At 48.0% G+C, this 17,076-nt stretch overlaps 1 protein-coding gene across 1 annotated transcript in view; it reads left to right on the top strand.

Moving 5' to 3' along the window:
• SNTA1 (syntrophin alpha 1) overlaps positions 1-16,477 on the top strand; it is a 74,240-nt gene extending 57,763 nt beyond the window's left edge. The window contains exons 6-8 of the mRNA XM_040437192.1: positions 13,386-13,582; positions 14,768-14,955; positions 15,959-16,477. Of these exons, the coding sequence (XP_040293126.1) occupies positions 13,386-13,582; positions 14,768-14,955; positions 15,959-16,051 (478 nt within the window). The 3' untranslated portion in view covers positions 16,052-16,477. The remainder of the gene's footprint in view (positions 1-13,385; positions 13,583-14,767; positions 14,956-15,958) is intronic.
• Positions 16,478-17,076: the final 599 nt, after the last annotated feature.

Here is a 17,076-nt window from a genome sequence, read left to right as displayed (position 1 = left end):
ACATTTTGTCTAAAACCCGCCCTGGCCTGAGGTGACCCATGAGAAAACCCCAGTATAATAAATGGCACATGGTAGGTACGGGCCCTGTCATATATACATTTGCACTGGGACTCAAGTTCTGTCTCTGTTATTAACTAGTCACTCTCCAGCTGCTGTAAAACTACAACTCCCAGCATGTCCAGCTGCCAGTGACTTGCTGAAAATGGTAGTCCCCTTTATTGCTTACATATGCATATATATGGACAGGCTGCTGTACCATGGAAACTATGAAGGAACGCCTTCAGCTGCTGCAGCCACATTCAGTGTGCTGATCCTACTGATCAGATATTAATATTAGTATTATAATCCAGGACAACCCCTTTAAGGCCTCGTTCACATTTATGTTTTTCACTGATGTGTGCTATCCACATTTTCTACAGACAGTACACGTACTACTTGATTTTAATGTGCACACATCAGTACCTTTTTACTGACCATGGGTCAGTGGAATAATCACGCGAGCATGCACGATGCGGACCAAACGCCCATTGAAGTCTATGGTTCAGTGAAAAATCACTGACACAGCACGGATCGCATCTGTGTTTGGTCCATTTTTCACTGACCACTGATAGAAGATGCCAGATGGAAATAAATTTTCCGTGGAATACGGATGACACACGGACCAAACACGGATCCTTCACTGATGAAACATGGATGGATTTTCCATGGACGTCAAATGGACACAGAAATGTGAACGAGGCTTTAGTCATGTTTACTTAGATCTTATAGTGGGATCTTATAATATTTTTGCAGGGTCGCTTGGTATTTTAAATTCACTACAACATTTTCTGCAGATGTCAGCAAAATACAGGCTATCTTCTCATGGTGGGTACAGTGAGATAGTTATAGGGGTCACATCGGTCGCAATTGCGACCTCACCTCTATGCCAGGGGGGCCCACAGCCGCATGTGTGTAGGAACCCCAAAAAATCTGGGGGGGACAGCATTTTTGCTCGCCGGGTATATTCCTATTCAATAAACTGCGAGTTGTTTATATCGTTAAATTTTAAGTGTGTGTGTGTGTGAACCCCCCCCACTTACAGTTCTGAAGACTCAGGGGTGCTGGCTGGCTTGGCCTCAGGGGTGCTGGCTGGCTTGGCCGGGCAGAAGGAGTGTGGGAGACTGTGAGGCCTTTTTCTCCAAGCTGCTCCGGATCAGTGCTCTGGGCAGCTGGGCTCAGGGCTGGAAGTGGGCACAATAAGAAAAAAATATTTTTCATTGCACCACAGGTCAGACCACCAATCAGACCCCCAATGTTAATCAGACCTCAGCTAACAGCCCCAATAAGATCCCCAATGTTAATAAGACCTCAGATCACACCTCAGCTCAGACCCCAATATGAATGACCCCCAATCAGACCTCAGATAAGAGCCCCAGTGCCTCTTATCAGCCCCCCAGTGCCTCTCATCAGCCCCCCAGTGCCTCTCATCAGCCAGTAATAACAGCCCCCCCAATCATGTGCCAGTAATAACAGCCCCCCCAATCATGTGCCAGTAATAAACCCCCCCAATCATGTGCCAGTAATAACCCCCCCCAATTATGTGCCAGTAATAACAGCCCCCCAATCATGTGCCAGTAATAGCCCCCCCAATCATGTGCCAGTAATAACCCCCCAATCATGTGCCAGTAATAGCCCCCCAATCAAGTGCCAGTAATAGCCCCCCCAATCAAGTGCCAGTAATATTCCCCCCCCCAATCATGTGCCAGTAAAACAAAGTATTGTGTGTGTGTGTGTATATATATATATAAAAAAAATAATTAACACTTATACTTACCTCTTTGGAGCGATGCAGGCCTCTTCCTGCCTGTCACTGTGTCCCGACTCCAGCGCTGTACGGCTCAGGTGGCGCGATGACGTCATCGCGCCGCCTACGCCGGCCTCTGATAGGCTGCCGGCCTAGTAGTGCTGGCAGCCTATCAGAGGAACAGGAAAGGGACACACCTCACTGCCCTGCTCCTCCGCAGCCTTCTGTTTGTATCGCTGTCCTGAGGACGGCGATACAAACAGATCACTATGGAGATGAGCGCTTCGCACAATGGAAGCGCTCATCTCATTGCCTGCCCCGCCGCACACATTGCCCCGCTGCCGCTGGGGGGGATTTGACTATACCTGTCCCCCCCGCATTATTTCCTGGGGGGGATCCGTCTCCCCCGCTTCCTACGCCCATGCCCACAGGGGCCCACTTGCCAGTGGTAAACAACCAATTGCTGTATTTCTCATTATGGAAAGCGCTCACTAGTACGCAAGAGGAGTGGGGAGTGAGGCACTGGCAGCGCTGCCTGTACTCGCCCCTCCTCCCTGGCTCCGTGCTGCACTGTCCTGACTGGTACAGAATCAGGATGTAGAGTGCACTATGACCTGACACTGCACGTGTCGAGGAGTTGAGAATGCCTGAAGAAAATGCCAGACCAGAAGACAAGCGCAGAGCAGGAGAGGTAAGTTAACTTATTTATTTTGGGTCTGATCTGAGGTCTGATGGGGGTCTAACATGGAGGTCTAAAGGGGATCTGACATGGAGGTCTAAAAGGGGTCTGACATAGCGGTCTAATGGGGGTTTGATCAAAGGTCTGATATGGGGGTCTTTTATGGAGGTCTAAAGGAGGTCTGACATGGTGGTCTGATTAAAGGTCTGATATGGGGGTCTTTTATGGAGGTCTGATGGGGTCTCATCTGAGGATCTGCTATGGGGGTCTGATCTGAAGATCTGATATAGGGGTCTGATTTGAAGTCTGATCTGAGGATCTGATCTGATGATCTGATATTTGGGTATGACCTGAGGATCTGATATGGGGGTTTGATCTGAGGATCTGATATTCGGATCTGATCTGAAGATCTGATATGTGGTTCTGATTTGAGGTCTGATATGGGGTCTGATTTGAGGTCTGATATGGGGATTTGATATGGGGGTCTCATCTGAAAGGTAAGGGGGTTTGTACTGGTGCACATTATAAGAGGGTATTTTATCTACTGGTGCACATTATAAGGAGGTATTTTTGTACTGGCACACATTATAAGGGGGTATTTCTTGCACACCCATCTCTATCACTAGCTGGGATATATTTTGTCTGACTACAGAAGCTGATGCAGATTGACAGGAATTAAAAGCAACACATACTGCCCCCCGACATGTTTTGCCAGAACTCTGGCTTCTTCAGGGCTAACGGGAAACATGTCGGGGGGCAGTGTGTGTTACTTTTAATTGCTGTCAATCTGCATCAGCTTCTGTAGTCAGTTAGACAAAATACAGTATATCCCAGCTAGTGATAGAGATTAGTGTTTAACAGTTCATAGTGGACCGGTCAGGCAGTCAGTGTTCTAATGAATGATTAGCAGCTCAAGCTACTGATGTGTAAGTGCTGGTCAAGCAACAGTTATATCTGATAGCTAGTGATAAGAGTCAAACACTGGGGGTCAGTGATCGCACTGATGTCTGACATCTCACTTTGATATATTGCTGCAGTGTGGAGGAGAGAGTGCACACCTCCCCCAAGTACAAGCAGCCAGGGGCGTAGCTATAGGGGGTGCAGAGGTAGCAGTCTCTACCGGGCCCAGGAGCCTGAGGGGGCCCAAAGACTCTTGTTCTGCATTATAGAAAGTGCATGCTGGTCAAGTTACAGCTCTGGCTGGAGGGAAGGGCTTAGGTTAAAATGAAGGGGAGGGGGGATGCTGTTTCAATTTTTGCCCTTGGTCACAAAACACTGAGGGAAGGAGGCCCCAAGCTGAGCTCTTGCACCAGGGCCCATGAGCCTTTAGCTACGCCCCTGCAAGCAGCTAATAATGTCATCAGCTGATGCAGAAAACTGCTGGTTTTAAAACACTTTTTGGCTCACAGCCTATTTTTATATTCACTAATAAAAGTTATATTTTATTAAATACTTCGAATCTGGGTCAAGATTGGTATAGAGCCAATTGGGGCTAATAGCGCGTGTATGTCATATACCTTACCCACATCTGGTCCTTTGAGTTTTTACAATGGGGACATTATTTCTATTGGGGCACCATTAACACTATGCACTCTGACAGTTAATTATTACTATTGGTGGGAGTTTTTGGGGAGCATGATTACTGTGGGGGGCACCCTGGGAGAGCATCAGCTTAGAAGCATTATTTTTGGAGGACATTGTGTTTACACTGTTAGTTTCAGGGACACTATTTGCTGGACGCAGTTATTTTTTCTGGGCACTGAAAGCCAGTAATTATTGAAGGGGGCACTATCTGTGTGGTACTAGGATTTTCACGGGGACTGTTTCTGCAGTATAGTATTGGGGAGCACAGTATTAGAGGTGGCAGGATGGGGTGTTGAGAAGGTGTGGAGGATGCTACAAAAGAAGGAAACTAAGATGTTTGTTTGTCAAACTCTGCAGAGACAAGAGATGGGTGAAAGAAATCATCATGGCGGTCTGGTCCAAACGGAGAAGATTAGGAAAGAGAACGTCTAAATCAGAGGAGATGTCACTGGATGGAAGAGGTACTGGATGTGGCACTGTGTTACCTTGTATGTTTTATAAACAGTAGGGCTGGAAAGCAGGGGTTAGGTTGAGAATTTAACATGGGGAAGGGGGGGGGGGGGATGCTGTTTCAGAAATGCTAGGTGCATTCCTGCTCCTTGCCAAAAAGCACTGAGTGAAGGGAGGCCCAGGCTGAATTCTTGCACTAGGTCCCATGAGACTTCAGCTATGCCCCTGGCTGGGTAGTCTGGTCTCTGGAGTCCGTCCTGCGAGTTATTTTATTTCCATAATCCTTAATCATTCCAACACAAGGGGATTACCAGTGACGTCATTTCCAAAAATATTACTCAAATATCATTTATTTTATCTGCTTAGTAAAACAGATAATCTCCCAGTATATGACTCCATAGTTCATGAGCGCCAGGGTACCATCTCAGAGAACTAGTTGACAAACAGGAAAGCTTCATACCCCAGCAATAATTACAGACTTGGATATCTTCTACTTTTTCCAATTTTCCTGAGGAATTAGGTTACTACTAGATTTTATTTGTGTAAATATACTGCCACCTAGTGTGTAACTACTGCAAATAAGTAATCCATTTTTCACAGTAACTGCTGCGGTAGCAAACTATGGCGTTATTCTCTGCAATCAGCCATTTTATACTAATGCCAGCTGATATAAGTATTAATAAAGAGTAAATGCAGAACTTAGAAGAGAACGTGTCATTATTGTAGTGAAGATGAAAAGCAAGGAAACGTAATATAGGCATTAGGCTTAGAGTCAGGCCTTCCTGCCCCACCAGGCTCATTGTAGCCTGCGGCCCTCCAGTTGCCCTCTTGTATGCAGACGACATGGGCCACAGGCTTATATAGAGTAATGTGCAAAAGTTTTGTGCAGATGTGGGAAAAACAAGATGAAAAACAGAAACTCCTGGCAATTCATCCTGAAGAAGCTCTCATGTTATACAATAGTCTCCCCAACACGAGACGACTTCAGTAAACCTGTATTCTGCTACCCAGGGGTCTCTACCAACCTTAAAAAGGTTTTCTGGTTATACAGCATCTAACAAAAGCGAGTACACCCCTCACATTTTTGTAAATATTTTATTCTCTCTTTTCATGGGACAACACTGAAGATATGACACGTTGATACAATGTACAGTATTCAGTGTACGGCTTGTATAACAGTGTAAATGTGGTGTTCCCCTTAAAATAACTCAACACAGCCATTAATGTCTAAACTACCAGGAACAAAAGTGAGTACACCCTTAAATGAAAATGGCCAAATTGTACCCAAAGTGTCAATATTTTGTGTGGCACTGTCCAGGGGCGGATTAAGTGCATGATAGGCCCGGGGCTGTCTAACTAACTTGCCCCCCCCCCCTCCATTTTGGTTTAGGGTTTTTTTTGCATGAAGAGGCTGCGGTGCTTCGTGAGCACCACAGTCTCTTCCTAGGCCATATGACATCTCCAGACTAAAAAAAAAAATATACCCCAAATTGGCTCCTAAACTGAAAAATTTGGTCGCCAAATTTAAAATACATATAATTATAATAAAAAAGACTTGGAGGAGAATACAGCACCACATACGCCTTACATCCAGGGACATCCCCTGTTATGTAGACTTTCTCTTTCCTCTTCCACTGTCACGGCTTCGGTGTTGTACGCTGTGACACCTTTGCTGTACATGCCGGTTGCCAGGGGCAACGCGTTATTGTCTGCATGTGTGTTCTTTGCTCCCCTTCTCCCGGTTCCTCCTCTGTCTGGTGCTGGAAGGGTTAACTCCCTGGCTGGGTGTGGTCACTTGGGTTTTATTACCTGTGGCTCCCTGGCTGGAGTCAGTTGTACTCCAGCCGTCGTTGGTGCTGGAGCTCTGCTCCAGTCCAGGGTGTTCTGTCTGCCCACTCCTTGAGGGCCACCTAGTGGGACATCAATGTCTGCTGCGATGTCTCTCCATTGTCATCCCTCTGTCCTGCCTTCACTACCCTTGCATGCATTTGGTGATGTTTATGTATGGGTGGTTGTTGTCTTGTCTAGTGGTTGTTACATGTCTGGTCCCTTGGTGTTTGTAGTCCAGCATGTTTGCTAGACTTGTTCCTGTGTTGTGTACCTCCGGAAGGGGGCTGGTTTCCCAGAGGGCTGAAACATAAGCCTGTATGCATCGCTGCCTGTAGCTCCCGTGCACCTTGCGGCATGGGGCCCAGGCAGTATCTGGTGTGCTGGATACCTGTGTGAGGGTGTTGTTAGTATGGTGTCCTGTTTGGTGTGTGGGCTCCTGTACTTATGCACGGGTTCCAGTTATGGTGGCTGCGGCAGGTAAGTGTGTTTGTTTACTTACCGGCCGATTTAGTTACTTTATACAGTCTCTTACTTTTACTTGCAACTAGGCCATTTGAAACTCCTGTTCTTCCGTGTCTTGGAAGAACAGGTCGTCTCTCCCCTGCTCCTATGAAAGAGATTATCAGGGCGACTCAGGGCCAAAGGTATCCTGAGCCGTCCTACCATCCAGATCCGCTGGTGAGGAGTTAGGGGCGAGGATTAGGGACGCTTTAGGAGGTGACCTGCTCCCTGATCCCAGCGTCCTGGCCTAGCTGCTTCCCCTTTATACCTGACATTGTATGGTGGGGGGTTTCCCCCACTCCCCACCGTGACATCTCCTCTGTTAGACCGCCATGACAAATTCTTTCAGCAGCATCTCGTCTCTACAGAGTTTGTAACACAGACACGTTAGATTTCTCAATTGTTCCATCAACCTTCCCATCCTGGTGTCATCGTGCTGCCACCCCCAATACTGTGCCCGTTGTGCCCCCCAATGTCCCAGGTACTATACTGCTGAAAAAATAGTGACCCCAGTAGACCTAATTGGAGTCATTTATCAAACTGGCGTAAAGAAGAACTGGATTTCCAAAAGAGCTGTAAAAAATGAAGGGTGGAATCTGATTGGCTGCTATGGGCAACTAAGCCAGTTCTACTTTACACTAGTTTGATAAATTACCCCAAATGTCCCTATGGTCTCCACAGCAGTTATAATGTCCCCTAGAGTGCCCCCAGTAATAACACCCTATATTGTGCACCAGATAATAATCCCTGTATAGTGTCCCCAGAAATAGAATTGCCCCTACAGTGCCTCCCCAATAACAACGGCCCACACTGCCCCCATATAGTAATTTCCCCCACACAGCCCCCATATAGTAGTTTGCTCCCACACAGTAATTTCCCCCACATAGTAATTTGCCCCACACTGCTCCATATAGTAGTTTACCCCCATACAGTAGTTTCCCCCACACTGCCCCTACACAGTAGTTTCCCCCACACTGCCCCTACACAGTAGTTTCCCCCACACTGCCCCTACACAGTAGTTTCCCCCACACTGCCCCTACACAGTAGTTTCCCCCACACTGCCCCTACACAGTAGTTTCCCCCACACTGCCCCTACACAGTAGTTTCCCCCACACTGCCCCTACACAGTAGTTTCCCCCACACTGCCCCTACACAGTAGTTTCCCCCACACTGCCCCTACACAGTAGTTTCCCCCACACTGCCCCTACACAGTAGTTTCCCCCACACTGCCCCTACACAGTAGTTTCCCCCACACTGCCCCTACACAGTAGTTTCCCCCACACTGCCCCTACACAGTAGTTTCCCCCACACTGCCCCTACACAGTAGTTTCCCCCACACTGCCCCTACACAGTAGTTTCCCCCACACTGCCCCTACACAGTAGTTTCCCCCACACTGCCCCTACACAGTAGTTTCCCCCACACTGCCCCTACACAGTAGTTTCCCCCACACTGCCCCTACACAGTAGTTTCCCCCACACTGCCCCTACACAGTAGTTTCCCCCACACTGCCCCTACACAGTAGTTTCCCCCACACTGCCCCTACACAGTAGTTTCCCCCACACTGCCCCTACACAGTAGTTTCCCCCACACTGCCCCTACACAGTAGTTTCCCCCACACTGCCCCTACACAGTAGTTTCCCCCACACTGCCCCTACACAGTAGTTTCCCCCACACTGCCCCTACACAGTAGTTTCCCCCACACTGCCCCTACACAGTAGTTTCCCCCACACTGCCCCTACACAGTAGTTTCCCCCACACTGCCCCCACACAGTAGTTTCCCCCACACTGCCCCTACACAGTAGTTTCCCCCACACTGCCCCTACACAGTAGTTTCCCCCACACTGCCCCTACACAGTAGTTTCCCCCACACTGCCCCTACACAGTAGTTTCCCCCACACTGCCCCTACACAGTAGTTTCCCCCACACTGCCCCTACACAGTAGTTTCCCCCACACTGCCCCTACACAGTAGTTTCCCCCACACTGCCCCTACACAGTAGTTTCCCCCACACTGCCCCTACACAGTAGTTTCCCCCACACTGCCCCTACACAGTAGTTTCCCCCACACTGCCCCTACACAGTAGTTTCCCCCACACTGCCCCTACACAGTAGTTTCCCCCACACTGCCCCCACACAGTAGTTTCCCCCACACTGCCCCTACACAGTAGTTTCCCCCACACTGCCCCTACACAGTAGTTTCCCCCACACTGCCCCTACACAGTAGTTTCCCCCACACTGCCCCTACACAGTAGTTTCCCCCACACTGCCCCTACACAGTAGTTTCCCCCACACTGCCCCTACACAGTAGTTTCCCCCACACTGCCCCTACACAGTAGTTTCCCCCACACTGCCCCTACACAGTAGTTTCCCCCACACTGCCCCTACACAGTAGTTTCCCCCACACTGCCCCTACACAGTAGTTTCCCCCACACTGCCCCTACACAGTAGTTTCCCCCACACTGCCCCTACACAGTAGTTTCCCCCACACTGCCCCTACACAGTAGTTTCCCCCACACTGCCCCTACACAGTAGTTTCCCCCACACTGCCCCTACACAGTAGTTTCCCCCACACTGCCCCTACACAGTAGTTTCCCCCACACTGCCCCTACACAGTAGTTTCCCCCACACTGCCCCTACACAGTAGTTTCCCCCACACTGCCCCTACACAGTAGTTTCCCCCACACTGCCCCTACACAGTAGTTTCCCCCACACTGCCCCTACACAGTAGTTTCCCCCACACTGCCCCTACACAGTAGTTTCCCCCACACTGCCCCTACACAGTAGTTTCCCCCACACTGCCCCTACACAGTAGTTTCCCCCACACTGCCCCTACACAGTAGTTTCCCCCACACTGCCCCTACACAGTAGTTTCCCCCACACTGCCCCTACACAGTAGTTTCCCCCACACTGCCCCTACACAGTAGTTTCCCCCACACTGCCCCTACACAGTAGTTTCCCCCACACTGCCCCTACACAGTAGTTTCCCCCACACTGCCCCTACACAGTAGTTTCCCCCACACTGCCCCTACACAGTAGTTTCCCCCACACTGCCCCCACACAGTAGTTTCCCCCACACTGCCCCTACACAGTAGTTTCCCCCACACTGCCCCTACACAGTAGTTTCCCCCACACTGCCCCTACACAGTAGTTTCCCCCACACTGCCCCTACACAGTAGTTTCCCCCACACTGCCCCCACACAGTAGTTCCCCCACACAGCCCCCATATAGTAGTTTGCTCCCACACAGTAATTTTCCCCAAATAGTAATTTTCCCCACACTGCCCCATATAGTAGTTTACCCCCATACAGTAATTTCCCCCACACAGTAGTTTCCCCCACACTGCCCCCACACAGTAGTTATATAAGAACTCTGTTCGAAACGCATCAATGTTGCTGCACTAGTGGGTGGATGTCCTGTACACTATTTTTTACTGCCTGAATAAAATCAAGGATTTTAGCTACCAAGAAATCCTGAGTGCTGAAACGTTATTTTTTTTTTTATTAATGCTGCATGGGCTAACCGGCCTGTGCATATTCACACTATTGGTAGTTTCCCCCACACTGCCACCACACAGTAATTTCCACCTACACTGCCACCACACAGTAATTTCCACCTACACTGCCACCACACAGTAATTTCCACCTACACTGCCCCCACATAGTAATTTCCACCTACACTGCCCCCACATAGTAATTTCCACCTACACTGCCCCCACACAGTGATTTCCCCCACACTGCCCCCACACAGTGATTTCCCCCACACTGCCCCCACACAGTGATTTCCCCCACACTGCCCCCACACAGTGATTTCCCCCACACTGCCCCCACACAGTGATTTCCCCCACACTGCCCCCACACAGTGATTGCCCCCACACTGCCCCCACACAGTGATTTCCCCCACACAGTGATTTCCCCCACACTGCCCCCACACAGTGATTTCCCCCACACTGCCCCCACACAGTGATTTCCCCCACACTGCCCCCACACAGTGATTTCCCCCACACTGCCCCCACACAGTGATTTCCCCCACACTGCCCCCACACAGTGATTTCCCCCACACTGCCCCCACACAGTAATTTCCCCCACACTGCCCCCACACAGTGATTTCCCCCACACTGCCCCCACACAGTGATTTCCCCCACACTGCCCCCACACAGTGATTTCCCCCACACTGCCCCCACACAGTGATTTCCCCCACACTGCCCCCACACAGTGATTTCCCCCACACTGCCCCCACACAGTGATTTCCCCCACACTGCCCCCACACAGTGATTTCCCCCACACTGCCCCCACACAGTGATTTCCCCCACACTGCCCCCACACAGTGATTTCCCCCACACTGCCCCCACATAGTAATTTCCACCTACACTGCCCCCACACAGTAATTTCCCCCACACTGCCCCCACACAGTAATTTCCCCCACACTGCCCCCACATAGTAATTTACCCCACACTGCCCCCACATAGTAGTTTTTCCCACACTGCCCCCACATAGTAGTTTTTCCCACACTGCCCCCACATAGTAGTTTTTCCCACACTGCCCCCACATAGTAGTTTTTCCCACACTGCCCCCACATAGTAATTTACCCCACACTGCCCCCACATAGTAATTTACCCCACACTGCCCCCACACAGTAGTTTTTCCCACACTGCCCCCACATAGTAGTTTCCCCCACACTGCCCCCACATAGTAATTTACCCCACACTGCCCCCACATAGTAGTTTCCCCCACACTGCCCCCACATAGTAATTTACCCCACACTGCCCCCACACAGTAGTTTTTCCCACACTGCCCCCACATAGTAATTTACCCCACACTGCCCCCACACAGTAGTTTTTCCCACATTGCCCCCACATAGTAGTTTCCCCCACACTGCCCCCACATAGTAATTTACCCCACACTGCCCCCACACAGTAGTTTTTCCCACACTGCCCCCACATAGTAATTTACCCCACACTGCCCCCACACAGTAGTTTTCCCCACATTGCCCCCACATAGTAGTTTTCCCCAAACTGCCCCCACACATTAGTTGCCCCCACATAGTAATCCCTCCCATAAAAATTTGCCCCCACACAGTAATCCCACTATAATATTTTTCCCCCACATAGTATTTTTCCCCCATACTGCAATTTCCCCCGATGTACTGTCTCTTCACATGTCCTCCTGTGTGTCCCCCCCATGTCCCCCAACATTGGCACATAAAATAAAAAAAATAAAAAAATAAATAAAAGGTAAATACTCATCAATGTCCAGGCACGCACACTTCACTGTGCTGCGTCCCGGCACAAGCGCACACAATTATGTCATAACGCACGCCTGCGCTGGGATTTCACTACCGCATAGGCCTGAAGCCTATGGCGGTGATCGGCGGCAGGGAAGGGATGCGCTCCCGCTGCAGTATGTGGCGTTGGGCCCCCCAGTGGTGCTGGGCCCCCCAGTGGTGCTGGGCCCAGGGCTGCCAACCTGAACGTCCCTATTGTAATCTGCCACTGGCACTGTCTTAACTCTCTTGGGCATGGAGTTTGCTAGAGCTTCACAGGTTGCCACTGGAATCCTCTTCCACTCCTCCATGACGACATCACGGGGCTGGTGGATGTTAGAGACCGTGTGCTCCTCCACCTTCCGTTTGAGGATGCCACACAGATGCTCAATAGGGTTTAGGTCCACACGTGGATTTAACAATGAGCATATAATTTTTTTTTCACAACACAGATTTCTAATCGCCATGGATTTCCATTGATAATAATGGGAGGCAAATTTTGGGCAGATTTCATGTAATACACAGCAAAATATACAGGGAAGATCTGCCATGTGTACATGCTTTAATGCTCTGCACTGGTATCTGTAAAGTTATCATTATAGGGATGTCCTCCCCACACTAGACTGCCATGTATTGTCATATTAAATGTAGGGCTACATGGCGACACTGGTCACGGCCAGGATTACAGGGAATCGCAGTGTAGTGGTGATCCCATAGAAATGAATGGGGTCAGAGCCTGAGTGGCACACCTGCGATTCCTGAATCACAAAAAATTCCAACTCTGATAGCTTTTTGCAATTCAATGTTTGCAGTCATGGTACATGTGCGAATCATGTTGTGCCCCCATTCATTTGCATGGGGTCACCACTAGATTGCGATGCTACTGCGATCCTGGCCACGACCGGTGTCGCCATGTCGCCCTACCCTTAACCTCCTGTGGTGAATGATGGAAAGCAGTTTTCTGTAGATTGAAAATGACATATTATGTGGATAATATATGCAAGTATTACGCAGGCATTATACTGCAGACTACCTATGAAAAACTGGTGAGCAGGGCCCTACTATACTTCATGTGCATGGCCTGATTTTCTATAAAACTGGTCCATATAAGGTCTTAGGGATCCATACGGTGTGAGCCATAGTCTTCAAGTTTATAAATCCAGCAGTAAATACTTACAGATATTGGCTTTACCTGTGGGTTTCGCTTCAGCTATTGCATTTTGCTCCTGGAACAGGTTTATTTGAGCAATGACCGCTCTATAAGCAATGAACTATTCAGTTTTTTTCCCCACTCTCCTAGACTTGTACATTCTGGGCCTCCAAAAAGCACCTCATTGTACAACACAGAGTTGACGTTCGCCCTCCGCTCCGGGACGCAGAAGGGGGTAGAGACGCATCTGTTTAGTGTGGAGACACAACGAGAGCTGGCCGAGTGGACACGGGCTTTAGTAGATGGGTGCCACAATGCAGCTGAACTCATCCAAGAGGTGACCACAGGTAGGTGTGATATGTGTATCCTTAAAGGGGTTGTCCCACTAAAAATATTCTACAGTTTTTAAACCAGCACCTGGATCTGAATACTTTTCTAATTGCATGTAATTAAAAATTTAGCAAACTTATTATATAAAATGTATCTGTATAGCCACCTACAGTTTTTTTTTTCTTATTTCTTTGACCTGCTCGCTGACATGGTCACACATACTCAGTTTCATCCTTCAACAGCCCCCTGAGTTGTGATAGAGAGATCATGGACACGCCCCCTGAGTTGTGATAGGGAGATCATGGACACGCCCCCCTTAGCTGCAGCAGAAAAGACACTCCCCTTGAGCTGTCAGCTTTATATAAATCTAGCAGAGCAATGAATGGAGAGATCTGTGGATAAATGTGAGGTACAGGGCTGGTTCTAGCTTTCTTAGAAAGAGGTTGTCCTATACTACATAATGTCTGATTTTCATTTTTTACCTTAGTCATGAGAACCCCTTTAAAGGACTTTTCCACTCCTTTTATACTGATGCCTTATGCTCAGAATACGTCATCAGTATCTGATTGGTGGGGGTCCGACACCCTGCGCCCCTGACGACCACCTGTTCTGTGGTAGCTCCAGCACAAGACCAGGCGCAGGAACTACACAGTTCCATCCAATGTGTAGTGGATGGAGCTGGTTACTGCAGTGCTTCTCCCATTTACTTCAACTTTCTATTTCTGGTGCTGGAGCTACACCCAAACAGATGATCGGTGGGGTTGTCCGAACCCCGCTGATCAGATATTGATGGCCTATCTTGAGGAAGGGCATCAAAATAAAAAGAGCAGGGTTTGTAGAGTATTAGAAAACATTGGCTGCCTTCTTCTTAAAACAGAACCAATCCTGTCCACACGTTGTGTCTGGTATTGCAACTTAGCTTCTCTGAAGTGAATGGAACTAAGCTGCAATACCAAATGCTATTCCAAGAAGAAAGCAGCCATGTTTTCTAATCCTGTACACTCCTGGGTGATGTCACGGTGGAACCCTCATCTAATATGATGGTAGGTTGAGGATTGGATTGGACTGTATTGGAGTACAGAAATGACTCTCATACATAAATAGCTGTATGCAGGCAGTGGAATATCTGTGCCATTTGCCTATGTGAACCTGGAGCCAAAATTGTGCTATCAACCTTACTTATGTCTTTTCTCTTTGGCCAGCATGTACGTGGGGTGGGAAGGAGTGTGCACTTTCCATACACATTGACCAAGGATTCACTCTGTTTACTGAAGAACCTGGATTAAACAGGGTCATCCATCTCCATAAACCTTTTGAGAGACTACGGATGTCTTCTGATGATGGCACCAGAATGTTGTATCTGGACTTTGGCAAACCGGAAGGAGAAATTGTACGTAATGTCATACACTGTTTAAATAATAACACCATATTTTGGTCAAAGAATAGCGCTAATGAAATTTCCACATAGGACTCAATTAGTGCCACCAAAGAGTGCTGAAAAGCAGTGGTCAGATCATACTGCCATACAGTGCTCAAATGTACTGCCATAAAGTGTCCAGATAATAACCACATACAGTGATTAAATAATGACTTATATTGTTTGAAAAATAGTGCTAGGCAATATACAACTAAAACATCCATGTGGGGTTCAGTTAATACCACAGAACAGTGCTGAAATCCAGTGCTCATAATATACTACCATAAACTGATCAAATGTACTGCCATAAAGTGTCCAATAATACCTCCATGCATTAAATCAGTGATGCCCCCCAACTGTTGCAAAACTACAACTTCCATCATGAATGGACAGCCTACAGCTATCAGGGCATGCTGGGAGTTGTAGTTTTGCAACAGCCGGAGGGCCGCAGGTTGGGCATCCCTTGCTTAAATAATGACACCATATGTTGGTAAAAAAACAGTCCATGCAATGCACAAAAACTTCCACTTAGGGGTCAATTAATATGATCAAACAGTTCTGAAATGCAATATTCAGATTATACTGCCATACATTGTTCAAAAATACTGCCATAGAGTATCCAAATAATACTCTCCATACAAACAAAAGGGTTTCTACCACCAGAAATACTGTTATGTAGCTGACTGATATAGCGATGCGCTAATGTCAGCACTACATAACAGTATGTTTTTTACCTTTCTCCCTGCAGCCGTTCTGATAAAATAAGCACTTTTATTATATGCTAATGAGCCTCTAGGTGCTATGTGGGCGTAGATTCAGCACCTAGAGGCTCGGTCTACTCACCCTTTATCCCGCCCGGGTCCCCTGTTCTGCCCGCCCCGCTCCTCTTGATTGATGTCCAAGTTCCATGCATCGCTGACGAAATCCCGCGTCTACAGCAAAATATTAACTTTATTCTGTTTCCACTTTTCTCTAGCAACTTGATCTTCATTCTTGTCCCAAAACCATCGTCTTCATCATTCACTCCTTCTTGTCAGCCAAGATGTCTCGTCTCGGTCTTTTATCCTAAGAAAATGTGCCTGGAGAAGATAAAGTCAGGACCTATATGGTCCATGCACAAACCCAACAGATTGACCGATAGACTAAGGAACTGTGAAATGCTGGAACAGCTACAGATTGCCAAACTAACCCCTCTGGTGCTGAATACTCCGTAAGATCCATGGGTGCTGCTTGAACGTCTCTCCCAGCGATATAGTGCCTTATGTGTAGTCTGATGTCCTCGTCTGGAGGAGGCAGAACGGTTCGTGCCTTCAGCTGATTTCTACAATCGAGTGTCCTCGACACAAGCTGCAGGAATACATCACAGTCTATGCCGGAATCTTATTTTCAGTCTTGACTTTGCATTTTGCGGTTTTTATGATAAGTCTATATATAGATATATATATGTATATCCATACAGAGTTCAGAGCAAATATATTTAATTTTTATTACAGTCGTAAGTCTGCGTTTGACTAGTCCAACGGGTCTCTGGTCCATACGCAGTGGCAGCTTACATGATATGCTTGCCATTTATTAGTATGGATTATATCTCTATAAGGGGGGTGAGCAGATGACATACAGTCAAGGCGGTCATTTGTGGGGCAGAACCAACATTTATAGGAATTTAAAAAAGGATACTTTTTTCAAAAACAGCGCCACTGCCATTCATGGGACATGTCTGGTATTGCGGCTCCGCCCCATTCAGGTGAATAGAACTGACGTGCAATATAAGGCATATCCCAAGCCAGGCTCTCTTCTAATCCTGACAGCCCCTTAAAAACATAATGGAAAATAATGGTTTGAGTGCAGTTAGTCCCAATCACCAGCTTGATCCAAGAAGCTGAGATCTATGCTGCTGTTTGGAGTCCCTACACTGGAGAACAGTCTGCATAGCACTCATGTGGAAGAAACACCATGATCATGGGCACATTTCTTTAAAAGGCATCTGTCAGCAGTTTTGTACATGTGCGCTTGGCATCTGAAGGCATCTGTGTTGGTCCCATGTTCATGTGTGCCCGCATTGCTGAGAAAAATGATGTTTTAATATATGCAAAT

This window comes from Bufo bufo, chromosome 6 (assembly GCF_905171765.1).
Source record: "Bufo bufo chromosome 6, aBufBuf1.1, whole genome shotgun sequence".
NCBI lineage: Eukaryota > Metazoa > Chordata > Amphibia > Anura > Bufonidae > Bufo > Bufo bufo.
Note: the sequence above shows the minus strand (reverse complement) of the source record. Positions and strands in the feature narration are given on the sequence as shown.